Genomic DNA, 13,452 nt, shown 5'->3' on the forward strand with positions numbered 1-13,452 from the left:
CACAAGACTCCCCACCCACTGACCTGTGATCTTCCTGCATTTGGCGCCATTGCATGTGTTTCGTGAGTCTCAAGAGGATTTATAGATTGGCATATCTGGACTGGTCTGGGATGTTTTCTCAATACTCAATTGCTCTTGTGCATAAACCTCTTTCTTACACACATATGAATGTCTCTGGATTTATTTTTCTAGCCTACCCAGACTAACACATCCTGTCAAAGTCTTGGGGAAAGAAACACCTCAGAGATTAACTTCCACCCAAATGCATTGGCTCCTTTTAATGTTCTAGAGTCAAATCTTGGACCCATTACACCCAAAGAACAAGGGCTCCTCAAGAAGGAGAGAAGGACCTGACACCCATTATCATGGCCCAAAGAACTCACCCTATTTTTGTACCCCAACACAGGACCTAAAATATTTGTCTAGGAAAGACCAACCATGAGTTTCTGTTTCTCTCTCTCTCTCTCTCTTTAGTCTTTCATTCAAGTCCCTTCAATTTTGGAATCAATGGGGAACCTCTTCTTGAAGGTTAGGGATACACTAACCTTACCCTCTGCAGTGTCTAATAGTCCACCAGGGGCACCCATCCTTGGGTAATGCAGAGGTCTCAGGGCCTGCAAGAGGACAAAGCCCTTATTGAGAACTACTCCTTTGGCTGATAAATACTTGGCCAAGGAGCAGTTGTAAATTTTTCATTATCATGAGTGCGTGTAGTGATGCTCCCTGATGCAGGAATGTGCTTTTCTTAACATTTAAAAATGTTTCCACCACATATATAGCAGACTGCTTCGAGGAAAAATTTTGTGTCACTATAACCAGATATCAAAAGCCTATCCACATACCTGATGGATGGGATGTGTCCTCAAATGGCTTGGTGTCTGTTAGGAACAGCAGTGACAGGGGGAAACATTTGTTGTGATTGTTGGAATTTGCTACCAATCACCCCACTATTAAGAAGCAAATTAAACCATATATACCAACATTCATTCATCACCTCCCTGCAACCCCCAATTGTGAGGCTGGCTCAGGACAAGGCAGTCATGTACATAAAGTTCCTATGAGCTAGAATGGACTCCACGGCACCTAAGAACAAAACAAACCTCACGTAGGTAGAGTACGACGCTTTAGGATTTTAATTTTTAAACAGATGGAATTTTCCATTTTAAGACATTCTTGACATTTTTATTACAAATCCCTTATGAAGACATTCAGTTACAGCAAATTGGTTCACTCAACCCTCCACATTTCTCTGAAGAAAATGGTGTCTCAGCGTGCTGTGAGTCCTGTTACTACTGTTTATAAATTCAAAAATATAATCGATGGCTCTCGTTCTATGTCTACATTCACAGAATTTGAATTATTTGTGCTAAACTCATGACATTAGAGAATACAAAAACTGATGGTCATCTCACAAAACAAATGCTGTGCTACATTAATAATCAAGACTTTACTTGAATTTTCAAAAGCAAAATGCCCAAATAAGGGATTTAATTCTGTACTACAATTTTGAAAATAACAGATTCCAATAAAGGTCCTTTAGCTGTCAGTAATTCCAAGGTGAAATTGATCGTGGGGAAATACTCTTTGCTCAAAGTCAAAATGCCTTTTTGACTCTTGAGTTTTAAGTCAAATTCTTGTGTTTTGAGTCAAACCCTGTGACAAGTACATTTATTTATATCTCAAAAATAAATTTCAAGTATACAAGTATATATCATCTTCCCCAAAGAAACTAAATTAACTAAATGCTTGAATACAACAATTTTAAAGATATCAAAAGAGAAAGTATGTGGATAAGAAATGGAACAAGCACCAAACTTGAACTTGAATTGGTTGTTTCGATTTTCTTGATTTGAAGGCGGGACATGCTTTTCCCATCAGGACCCTGACAGTCCTGTTGGGCATTGGCTGTCTCAGAACAATTGGCTTTGAGACACCCACTGAGATTTGTGCCGGGAGCACATGATAACTGTGCAGCCGGTGGGTTCTCTTTCTCTCTAAAGCGGTAATAAGCAGATTTTTTAGTCACCAAGCTGCCTATACAAATACCGTTTGCAATGCACACTTTAATATCATCTAGATTGGTATCTTCTATATTACCCACCAGCATACAAGCATAACCCTTATAGCAACTACACTGAAATTTTTCCGAAAAATACTTTAGGTCTTCCATGGTGGGTTTCCCATCAACTGTGAACTCTCCATCGTCATCAATTTGAATGACAAAGTTCTCTGGGTTCAGGTGAAGATAGTCACTGGAATTCCAGTCTTTCCTTGTGCATACTCCGTTATCTTGGCAAAGCACTTGGCTGCACATTTTGGCTGCTAAAGTGAGGTTGATGATGTAAGGATTCAGTGTAGTCGTCATGTAATTGGATAGGACTGTGCAGGCTTGCTGTGAAATGACAAGGTCAGGAAACCAAGGCTCACGTTAGTTCATAAATACATTCATTCATGGCAATAAGGCCTGTTAAAGAAATGGAGTCTGAAACAGATGGAGTAAGAGGTAGAAGTTGTTTTAATCTTTTCACCCTTGTCAAGTAAAATTAATGGAAGTGGTTGCTTTGCAACATGACTTGAATGATTGACCCACCAATTGAGGCTTCTGATTCTCAAGGCTAGGTCTTCCTCAATAAGACATACCATATATACCTGTGCACAAGCCGGGTTTTTCCAGCACATCTTTAATGCCATTTTTGTGGTAAAGTTAGGCACCTCGGCTGATATTCAGGTTGGCTTATACTCAAGTATATATGGTAATTGGGAGAAGCTGACCACATGCGCTCTGAGGCCCGTCTACCCTGACTGGAGTCTCAGCACTGGTGATTGCAAGCTGTGTAAGTGTGAGGATCTCTTCATCTTTCCAATGCTTAGTTTCCTCTCTGGGTGACCTTGGGCAAAATAACTTTGCTATGTTTTAGCTTCTTGTGAAATAAGCTTCAAAATTAAAAGATTTTTTAAAAAGCAAAAAAAAAAAAAAAGAAATAAACTTCATTGTAACACCTGCCTCATTGGGTTGTTGCAAAGACAGGGCAGAAAGGAATCTTATTATAAATAATTGCTTAACACAGAATTAAGAATATCATCAGTTAGCCCTCAGTAAGGAATAAATAAATGTAATTAGCATCACATTTGTTAGGCAAGTTTACAGGACACCAGAAAGAATGCTTTCGAAGTTACTAGTTCCAAACAACTAAAAAGGTTCAACTGAGTACACTTTATGTTAAATATTGCATATATTCCAGTCCTGAGAGAATTTTCACAGATGAGAGTCACAAGAATACTTATTTATGAGTACACTCAGATTCTGCTCTGAGTGGCGAGTGACAGAAATGGCTCAACTTGAGGCTGGAGCACCTTTAAACCTAAAGATATCCCTGGTATTCACTTTCTGTCATGATCAATAATCCTATTGACTAAGATGATGGTGCTAATCCTTCAGCAGACCAGAAGAAGGGAAGGGGCAGGGGTAGTTCAGCTGCAAATGTAAAGGAAATCTTGACAGCTCTGACTTGAATTTGCTCTCGTTACCTTCCTTGATGGAAGATCATGTGTGCTCAGGAAAATAATGTTCTCCAAAGATGCCTACGCTCGAATCCCTGTGGACCTATGGATGTGTTTACTAGACTCAGCAAAAGAGACTTTAAAAGAGGTGAGCGCTTGGGAAGATGACCCTGAATTATCACGCTGGGCTGGTCCAATCACTTGAGTCCTTACAAGAGTAGAATGGTTCCCAGCTGGATTAGAAAGAGGAAATGGAACCAGTAGGGAGAGAGATTCCAATCTTGAGAGGGACTTAACTTGCCTTTAAAGATGATAAAGAAAGAAAAGGATGCTAGTGACCCTGAAACGCTGGAAAAAGTTCCACGGGAAAGAAAATCTGGTTGACTCTCATCACTAGGAAATGAACTCTGTCCATAATACACGCATATCAGGGAGGGCTCGCCCTAGGAAGCAGCGAAGCTTTGCCGACATCTTGATTTGAACCTGATGAGACCCGTGTCGGACTTCTGACCTACAGAACTGTGAGACAATAATTTTGGGCTATGTCAATTGCTAAGTTTGTTGCAATTTGTATGGCGGCAATAGAAAGCGAACACACTTTCTCTCTTCGTAACTCTGCAATGACTTTGAATGGTGCCCACCAGAAACACTTCTTGCCTTGCCTGGTACACAGCCAAACATGGCGTAAAGCTCCAAACATTGGTACAACCCTCCTTGCCTCATCTACCTCACACACGCTGATTGTTTCAAGACTTTGGCTGCTTCTTTTCCTACTGTACGACCCTTACACCACTGTTCCTTCCAGTTGGAATGTTCTTTCCTCTGATGATAAGTACCTCTCTTCTCCAACTTAGCATTCAGATCTCCTCTTTAATTTGACAGTGCCCCCCTGCATACCTTTCCTATTCGCTCTCTAGTAGCTCTCTCTTTTAATTCTCTGCATTAGCATTCATGATGTCAAGTAGTTTTCCTTGAGTGTCTCATTTCTATCCCCTCATGAAAACACAAACTTCATCAGTATATCTTACAGTAGCAAGAATCAGCGAGGACTCCAGCAGATCGCAGCTGCCCCCAGCTCCCTGGCAGTAAGTGTTAGGCAAAAAGAGGAGTAAAAGGGCGAGAGTGGTTTGAGACTCATGACCCTTCCCAAGACACGATCTGTGGGAAGAACTAACAGTCGACTCTACAAAACGGAAGACCTTGTTTAAAGCATGTCCCAATTTCCATGGTGCAAGTATGCCTACTATGGCCAGTACCCCCCCGCCATCTGTGTGTGAGTAACGGGAAAAAGAATGCACCAGCATTACACCCTAGGGCACTCTGGTGGGGACTGACACAATGTTACAGTATTTTCCATATATATATATATATATATATATAAAACCACAACAGCATACATAATAATAGTAAAACTGAACAAAGTAATTAAGTGTTAAACACTGAGTATGTATTACCTTTGTTCTGAATATAAATTATTTATACATTTTTATAATGTTTAACAGTGGCTGTGCTTAATAATTAATTAGTTCCACAAGTCCTGAAATTTCAACAATTAGCTAATTCGAGCTGGGACGGGTAGGAGCTGACTCCAGCACACTCTGGATAGAGTGGAACGGAAGGAAATCGTTTGCTTACTTTTAGAAACAATTGTTTCAGGTCAATCGCAGCACTGCCAGTTGTCCTGCAAAAATCAGTTTTTCCATTGCCAGCAACAACACTGACATGTGACAAATGATCCATGATTCCATTGATTACAAGTGACATAGAAAAAAGGGGGACTTGTATATGTATATGTATATATATACCATATTAAATGAAGGGGGAAGTGCAGAGTGGAGACCCAAGGCCCAAGTGTCGGCCAATGGAGAGCCCCTCATAGAGGCGTTTAGGAGAGGAGATGGGTTAATTAGGGTGCGAGGTAGTACCGATGGGGAACACAGCTTTCCCCCAGATCCTGGATGCTTCCTCCCCCCAACTACCATGATCCGAATTCTACCTTGCAGGCCTGGATAGGACAGAGGCTGTACACTGGTGCATATGAGGGCTGGAGGTACAGGGAATCCAGGGTGGATGATACCTGCAGGACCAAGGGTGTGAGGGACGATGCTGGGAGAGTGGAGGGTGAGTGGGTTGGAAGGGGGGAACTGATTGCAAGGATCCACATGTGACCTCTTCCCTGGGAGAGGGACAGCAGAGAAGGGGGGAAGGGAGACTCCGGATAGGGCAAGATATGACAAAATAACGAGGTATAAATTACCAAGGGCACATGAGGGAGGGGGGAAAGGGGAGGGAGGGGAAAAAAAAAAGAGGACCTGATGCAAGGGGCTTAAGTGGAGAGCAAATGCTTTGAGAATGATTGGGGCAGGGAATGTATGTATGTGCTTTATACAATTGATGTATGTATATGTATGAACTGTGATAAGAATTGTATGAGCCCCTAATAAATTGTTAAAATTTAAAAAAATAAAAATAAAAATAAATCAAAAAAAGAAAAAAGGGGGACATAATGATAGGACTAGCATTTAGAATGACCATCTGATGGGAAAGACAGCAAAGTTTATTGAGTAGAGTTCCCAAAGGGACAACTCCAAGTAGAAAATATGCAAAACAGAAACTGGAGGACTGCTTCTGAATAACTACTAGAGATGACCTGCAAGCCACTAATAGTAAAGTGCTGTTAAAAGGCAAACGCAATACATATATGACTTTACATCATCATCCCAACCACTGGAAAATCCCTGACTCATTCCACACAAGAGTGAAAGTGGAGTTCTCAGCTAAAAAAAAAGTGATTTAAAAAATATACAAATGGTTCCATCATAGAGTTAATAGGAACCTTGAGAAAGTTGATGGATTTGAGGAAACAAACAGAATCAGGAGTAGATATAAGAGGTTTGTAGTTGTTTAACAATTTTCTGATAGACAACATTTTTCTAAAAACATACACTTTGCTTTATAGTTATATTTCCTGTCATTTCTTTTTATTGGTGATCAAATTAAACAATAGGATAATACCAGATAGGCAGGGAGTCTATTCCATCAGGGTCATGTCTGTGAACTTCTTCTAAGGGAGGGAGCACAGGTGGAGCAGTGGTTAAGCACCAGGCTGCTAACCAGAGGTCAGTGCTGATGGTCTGTTCCCCTAACGATGGACGGCCTTGGAAACCTAATAGGGAAGCTCTACTCTGTCCTATAAACGGAAAAATCCACTGCTACACAGTCAATGTTGACCCATAGCAACTCTGGAGGACAGGGTAGAACTGCCCCTGTGAGTTTCCAAAAGTGTAGTTTTTGAAAAGTTTTATTGGCACATAATCCACATATCCACAATTCAATAGTTCAATCATATCAAGAAGAGTTATACAATCATTACCACGATCTATTTTAGAACATTTTCTTCTTTCTTGGTCTCATTATTGTTAGCTCCCCATTTTCCCCCAACCTCCCCTGCCTTACCCTCAAGAAGTCATTAATCCATTGCTGTCACTATAGATTTACTATCCATATATTTCATATACAGAAAAAACAGACCATAACTCTTTCAAAAAATAAAAGTTAATTTTAAAAAGCTCTCTTCTATCGACAAATCTCTATAGTTTAATCATATAGGATTTTAAAATTTATATTCCTGGTGACCCCAAATCCTTAGACTGAATGTGCTAAGTATGTGGCCTAATAATTAGTTTTCCAATGGGGGAGGGATGTTATGATTGTCAAACTAATTCTTTATAGGAATAGACAGCCCCACCTTTCTCTCATGGTGTGGCTGGTGGTTTTGAACTATTAACCTTGAGGTTAGCAGCCCAACCCCTACATATGTAGGACTCCTCATTCTGCCCTGTAAATCACTTATACACTGGGATGACTTTTTAAATTTTAAGTGAAGTAAGCATATGGGCTGTTCTGTTTGAAAGATAAGGGATCCTGCCAACGTCTCTTCTGGTCTTTGAGAAGAAATTCTCTTCGCTATAGATCCCATGATAGAACTTTGGGCAAGGAGCTTCATTAGACATCTTCAGTATCTCTTGAGTAGCTACTGCTCCCACACTCACTGGGAAGGAAAAGTTCAACTCCAAGGCCTTGCCATCCATGTAACTGGTTTACTCTTGCATTGTCTACCAGGTGTTCTCAAACTACGGCCCGCGGGCCACATGCAGCCCGCCAAGGACATTTATCCGGCCCGCCGGGTGTTTTGCCCCATTTGTTTTTTTACTTCAAAATAAGATATGTGCAGTGCGCATAGGAATTTTTTCATAGTTTTTTAAACTATTATCCGGCGCTCCAACGGGTCTGAGAGACAGTGATTTGGCCCCCTGTTTAAAAAGTTTGCGGACCCCTGAAGGTTTGAAGCCAAGTGGGGAGAAGGTCTGATAAGGAGAGCTGAATAAGGGTGAAGAGAAAAGAGGAAAGAATTAGGTCATAACAGTAAAAGGCCTTCTATGCTAATCGTATGCATCAGGGAGAATGGATACAGTTCATAAGACACCGAAAAAATGGGTATTTTTCCTAATAGAGTTTTTGTTTGTTTTATAAAGTTATAATTATAATTATATAGTTTTAATTATAAAAGATCCTACAACATATAAAATGAAGGGAAGAAAAGGCAGGTGATTTCATTCCTTTCCCATTGAAATCTTTGAATAGCATAGCAACTATTTAGTACAATTTTCAATATCTATGTCCTAATTTCCCCCATTCTCCACAATGGCCACCAAAACCATTTTTATTCGTCTCTCCTAACCTAAAGTTAGTATTTTTAAACCAAAAGGCTAGGAGTTATCTTAACCACTCCTATAATCCCACCCTATAATAAATCCCTCCACTCTACTGTCAGATTATATTCAAAATCCTAACACTTGTCTGCACTACCTTCCATAACCCTGTGCTCCCAGAAATCACCAGCGGCCACTTCTCCCTGCTCCCATGCTTTCCCTTCTGCAATCTAGTCTCAACTCCTCTAAGTGATTCTAAAATCATGGTCAGGTACAGCCACCCTTCTGCTCAAAATCCCCTAGTTAGTAGTTTCTCACGTGAGTAAACACCTCATTGTGGCCTATGAAGCTCTGTAGCTGATCCTCTGCTCTCACTGCCCGCACTTCTTAGCACCCGCCCCCTGGTGGCACCGCAGTCATGCCGACCTTCTCACTCTTCTTGAAAATGCCTTGGAGCATTGAAGTCCCCCCACCTGCCCTCCATGTATACCCAAGAGACTCACTCCATTACTCCCTTTAAATATTTGCTGAATAGAGACAGTCTTTGGCTATCATATCAAAACAGCACCACTCCACCACCCACCACCCTGCACATGGCGTCAATTATTCTCACTGTACTCATTATTCCTGACACATAATATTCGCACACATCTCAATTTTGAGACTATCCCTCTGCAGCAAAAGGACTTTGTTTGGTTCATTGATACATGAGAGCCTCCAGCACATGAAATCCAGGATAGGCAAATCTATACAGATTACAACTGGATTAGTGGTGTACTGGGGAGGGGTGTTGCTGGAGCTCTGTTGGTCTAGTGGTTATGCAGTGAGGTTCTATTGAATGGTTGGCAGTTCGAAACCTCCAGGGTGGGGTTCTAGCTGAATGGTTGGCAGTTCGAAACCTCCAGCAGCCCTGTGGGAGAAAGACTGGGTTTTCTACTCCCATAAACAATCACAGTCTCAGAAACCCAAAGTGGGGTCAGTATGAGACGGCATGGACTTGATGGCAGTGAAGGGGAAGTGTGGGAGGGGAGTTTTGAGGGAAGCAGGGAATTAATAACAATGAATTACAAGAAGGAAGAAAATGTTCTGGACCTGATTATACTGATGAGTATACACTCTTTAAATATGACTGAACAATCAAAGTATATGATTTTTGAATTACATGCCAATAAAACTATTTAAAAACACATGAAGGCAAGTAAAAGTAAATCACTACAAAATCATCAAAGCCCTCATTTAAATAAATCAAAGTGTTGTTTCTTGACATATCCTTCACTTAGGTCTATATACTTCTGAAGGCACTGTTTACTTCATCTAATCCTTCCCCCACCCCTCAGAGTTGTGCATTCTCTGATTTATACTCCACCTCTAAAGGCCAGTTTTTACATCCTAAAAGGTGTCAAATCATCATGTTCCATTGGAATAGTCTTTCAGTTCTAGGACAAAAGAAGACTAGAGAGGCATAAGTCTTAGGTTAATATAGAGAGACCCCCTGTGTGTCAGAGTTGAGCTCTGCTCCCTAAAGTTGCCAAAGTCCAATTGTGTTGAAAGGAGCTTGCTAAGTCTTTCTTCCAAGGCACCTGTGACTGCACTTAAACCTTGCAGGGGACACATTGACCTCCTGTGCCACCTACAGCCGTCCTCAAGGACCCGGAAGGCATCATTGGTTTGGATCTGTTTTCCTTCCATTCAACTTACCTTGCTTCGTGTGATATTGAGGCCGCCCCAGAACACAATCCCAGGGACACCCAAAGCAACACATTCACCAAGTGTGTTCACAAGGTCATACTGGAAAAAGGGATGCAAACAGTTAGCAGATGACAGTAAAACGGTATCAAATGCAGCAACACCAAAGCAAGCATTTTTATCCCAGACGGTAGTGCAGTAACATGAAGCAAGTGTGTTGATCTGAGAACCCTAATTCAATGATTCCCGCAGTTCACTGCTGTTCCTAACTCAGCCTTTGTCCCACGATAACAAAAACACACTTTATATTGCTGTCTTAAGGATTATAGAAGAAAGTAGGGGTGGGGGAGAGGGAAGGAGGCTGTGAGAAGGGATAAGCTAATACATTGCCTCTCCTCTCTAATTGTTTAATGTTGTTAAGATTTTGTGATCTCATTAAAAGTAAACATTCCTTAATTCATTTTATAAGGTAGATCTACTTCTTGGCACACATAAAAATATCAGACGCTTAATTTTGCTCCCTTCAAAACTGAGGCTAAATTTCATTCTCCGTCAACTGTGGACATTATTGTAAAGCACCGCCCCCCACTGCCCCGCCCCCATTCCTTGATATACTCACCGTAGGAAGGTACATGTATGTTATATCACCATAAACTGGGCGGGCATAAAAATAAATCGGAACTGGGTTGTCGGGGTCTCGTAAAGCAGAAATCCGAAAGGCTTCCTGAACACGGTTGCGGACAAAGAGTGCACCAATCGGTACAGACTTCAGGCGATAGGCCAAATAAATGTTTGGGAAAAGGGCGGTGCTTTCCTTCCACAACCATAAAAGCTGATCGTTTCTATTCTTCTCGGTCAGATAGCACCTTCCATCATAATCCGCTCTCGTGTAATTGGAGTTGTAACACTCAGGGAAATGATAAAAACCCCATAGATATTCGGGACGAAGCCGTTTTGCCAATTGTATTGTCTCTAGATAAAAAGTCTTAGCGGCCGTTTGAAAAATCTGTTTGGCCAGTTTGGTGGCTTCAGAGAGCTTGAGCCGCCCCTTTTGTTGTTGAAGCAACTTAATAGATAAATCCCTGTAGAGGGATTTTGTATGCCAATTCCTCTCCCAGGTGAGCCTCCATTCCTCCCAGTCAAAGACACCCAAGCCTGTCTGGTTTGCTTTTACAAGATTGAGAATGTCTTTCTCTGCTTTGGTCAAGTGCCCTGTCAAATTGCCCAACTGGGGGAGGCCACCGTTCACACATATGCGTGTTTTTTCATATATAAAAGGGTAAAGGCCAAGCTTAGTAGGATAAAATATCACAAGCCTTTGCCCTGCTGTCTGTATTCTGGGGCTTCCTATTAAGGAAAAGAGTTTCAGATTTAGGGACACATTAAATTTAGTGTCACATATTTCCACGGGGGAATTCCAGGCCCAGAGAAAAGAATCATTTGAGAATAGACGAGGTACTGCATATTGGTGAGTCAGGCAGCATGGGAGCAGGAGGAAGACGAGCACTACACTGCACCCCACGCACCCAGAGGAGACGTGTGTGATCCCTAACACTCCCATTTTAATAAGTGATTATGGGAGTCACCTGCTTCTTCCTACACCCTTGGTTTGCTCACTATTTGGAGCAAGACAGAAACGTGTGACTCGATGAGGCACTGTGGATGAATATGGAGGCAAAAATACTACATCTAAATATTAGTCTTCAAAAAAAGCAATCTTCTTGCTTCACAGGAATATTTTTCAAGTTGCTTCATCTATAACTGAAAAAATAAATATGGAAGTTATTTTTAAACTGCATTTCTATATCAAACTACCCTGTTTTATCTAGCTTTCCATTTAAAGCACAAAATGTTGAATTTTGGAAAATGAGAACCTACTTTATGTTTGAATCAATAAAATTATTTTCTCCATATAACTTCCATAATGACTAACATTTTTTTTTATCTGAAATTGCCATTGTGCCTGAGAAAAAGCAAATGCAACTATTTGTATGTTTTCCTTTCCAAGGTGAGAAAAAACCTGCACCAATCTCTTAGTCAAGTCTGTGAAATGACAATAAGTGCCAGGTAACAGCTCTTTCCTGGGAGTTGATGCATCAGATAGTTTGATCTCCTACTACGAAAAGTATCTACGTTCCCTCCTCTTCTCAGGGAAGCTGCTGAAGCTCAGCATTCTGATAGTCCCTTCTCCTGACGTGATCCTCCCCTCTGGACCATACACGAATTCGCAAAAATATTAATGTTTCTTTGTTTGCCCTCAGAGAGTTGTGAACAAACCCTTTGTGTGAGACCTTGTCACAGAATGCAGGATACATGACAAGGACTGCATATAAACCTGCCTTGAATAAAGTTCTGGCCCTAGGAGTAGCTACGTGCCCTGAGCCTCCTACCTCTAACTTTGTCTCTTTGTCTTTTATCTCTAAATCTATCCTTGTCTGTGCAGACCGGGCCCTTCTTGACCATTGCTCTTGTGAAAGAGTTGGTCTCGTTCATCCCTCATGAGACAAAGACCAGGTTAGGAAGTAGAAGCAGGCCGTCCACTTTTGGGGATTAGCCATCAAACATCTTATGAAAGTAGCACAACACAGAGAGTTGAAGTGCCCCTCTGGTCGGAAGGAATCAAAATGTGGCTGAGGAAGAGTTGCCTCCTCAAGACAGTGCTGACCATAAGGACATGAGTGGGCTAAGCTTTGGGACCTTCATTTGCCAATAAAGCCCAAATCAAAATGAGAAGAACCCTTTTCACACACTCATTCACGATCAGAAAATATCAAAAGCAATGTCACGCAGAAGACAATAACTTTTCATTTGGGTTTCTTTTTTGTGGTTTGCTTTTGCTCTTAAGAGTGGCTGGCAAAGGGAAGCCATCCTCACTTCTTGTTCTTGTGGTTTTAGGCCGCGGTAAATTTATGTCTAATTCTTCACAATCCTTGCCAGTAATGCAAGTTTGATATCACACTGTTCGTTTCCATTTCATCAGCTGATGGCAAAGTTAGGTTAACTGAAGGAACTCTGTGGAAAGGCTCTCTTAAAAACAGCACTCGGATTTGCTCTAATAGCAGAGCACAGGTGCCCTTTTCTCAGCCCTCACTTCCTCTTTGCTCACTCTGCACCTGTCGTCCTAGGCAAATGTCTACCCCGGCATAGGAGAGGGGTGTGCTCTGGGGAAGGACCGCTTCTTCCACATGAGCAGCAGGCTGTTCCTGTACCTAGCAACGAGGCTCATGGTAGAACTCTGCCAATAAGAAATAGAATGTTGCTTCCATACACTGATGGTCCTACCAAAGGAAAAGCCTAAATGTCCTTCAAAACCGTTCTCTATTCGATTGTGCGTTAACAGACTCTCCTGTGTACCATTAATATTAAGATTTTAGTACCTCTGTACTCGTGTATAAGCCAAGTTTTTCAGCACATTTTTAATGCCATTTTAGGGGTAAAATTAGGCACCTCGGCAGGTATTCAGATCAGCTTATACTTGAATATGTACAGTACTTCCTATCTTCCGTTAAAGAAGTTCTGGCTTAGCCTAATAATAAAACCAGTGTGTGAGGTT

General features: G+C 41.4%; 1 protein-coding gene across 1 annotated transcript; it reads right to left on the reverse strand.

Moving 5' to 3' along the window:
* Positions 1–1,024: 1,024 nt before the first annotated feature.
* LOC142456175 (hyaluronidase PH-20-like) lies at positions 1,025–12,362 on the reverse strand. The gene is made up of 5 exons (XM_075557380.1): positions 12,290–12,362; positions 10,519–11,246; positions 9,912–10,001; positions 2,047–2,392; positions 1,025–1,083 (listed from the first exon to the last, which is right to left on the reverse strand). The coding sequence occupies exons 1-5, from the start codon at positions 12,360–12,362 to the stop codon at positions 1,025–1,027; spliced, it is 1,296 nt and encodes a 431-aa protein (XP_075413495.1).
* Positions 12,363–13,452: the final 1,090 nt, after the last annotated feature.

The sequence above is a fragment of the Tenrec ecaudatus genome, chromosome 9 (assembly GCF_050624435.1).
Source record: "Tenrec ecaudatus isolate mTenEca1 chromosome 9, mTenEca1.hap1, whole genome shotgun sequence".
Classification (NCBI taxonomy): domain Eukaryota; kingdom Metazoa; phylum Chordata; class Mammalia; order Afrosoricida; family Tenrecidae; genus Tenrec; species Tenrec ecaudatus.

Excerpts from the sequence above, each read along its gene's own strand:
- LOC142456175 (XM_075557380.1), bottom strand. The coding sequence starts at position 12,362 with ATGGTCAAGAAGGGCCCGGTCTGCACAGACAAGGATAGATTTAGAGAT. Across the intron at positions 11,247-12,289 it reads ACAAAGAGACAAAGTTAGAG|GAAGCCCCAGAATACAGACA; the intron begins GTAGGAGGCTCA and ends TTTCCTTAATAG. Across the intron at positions 1,084-2,046 it reads TAAAGTGTGCATTGCAAACG|GTGCCGTGGAGTCCATTCTA; the intron begins GTATTTGTATAG and ends TTTTGTTCTTAG.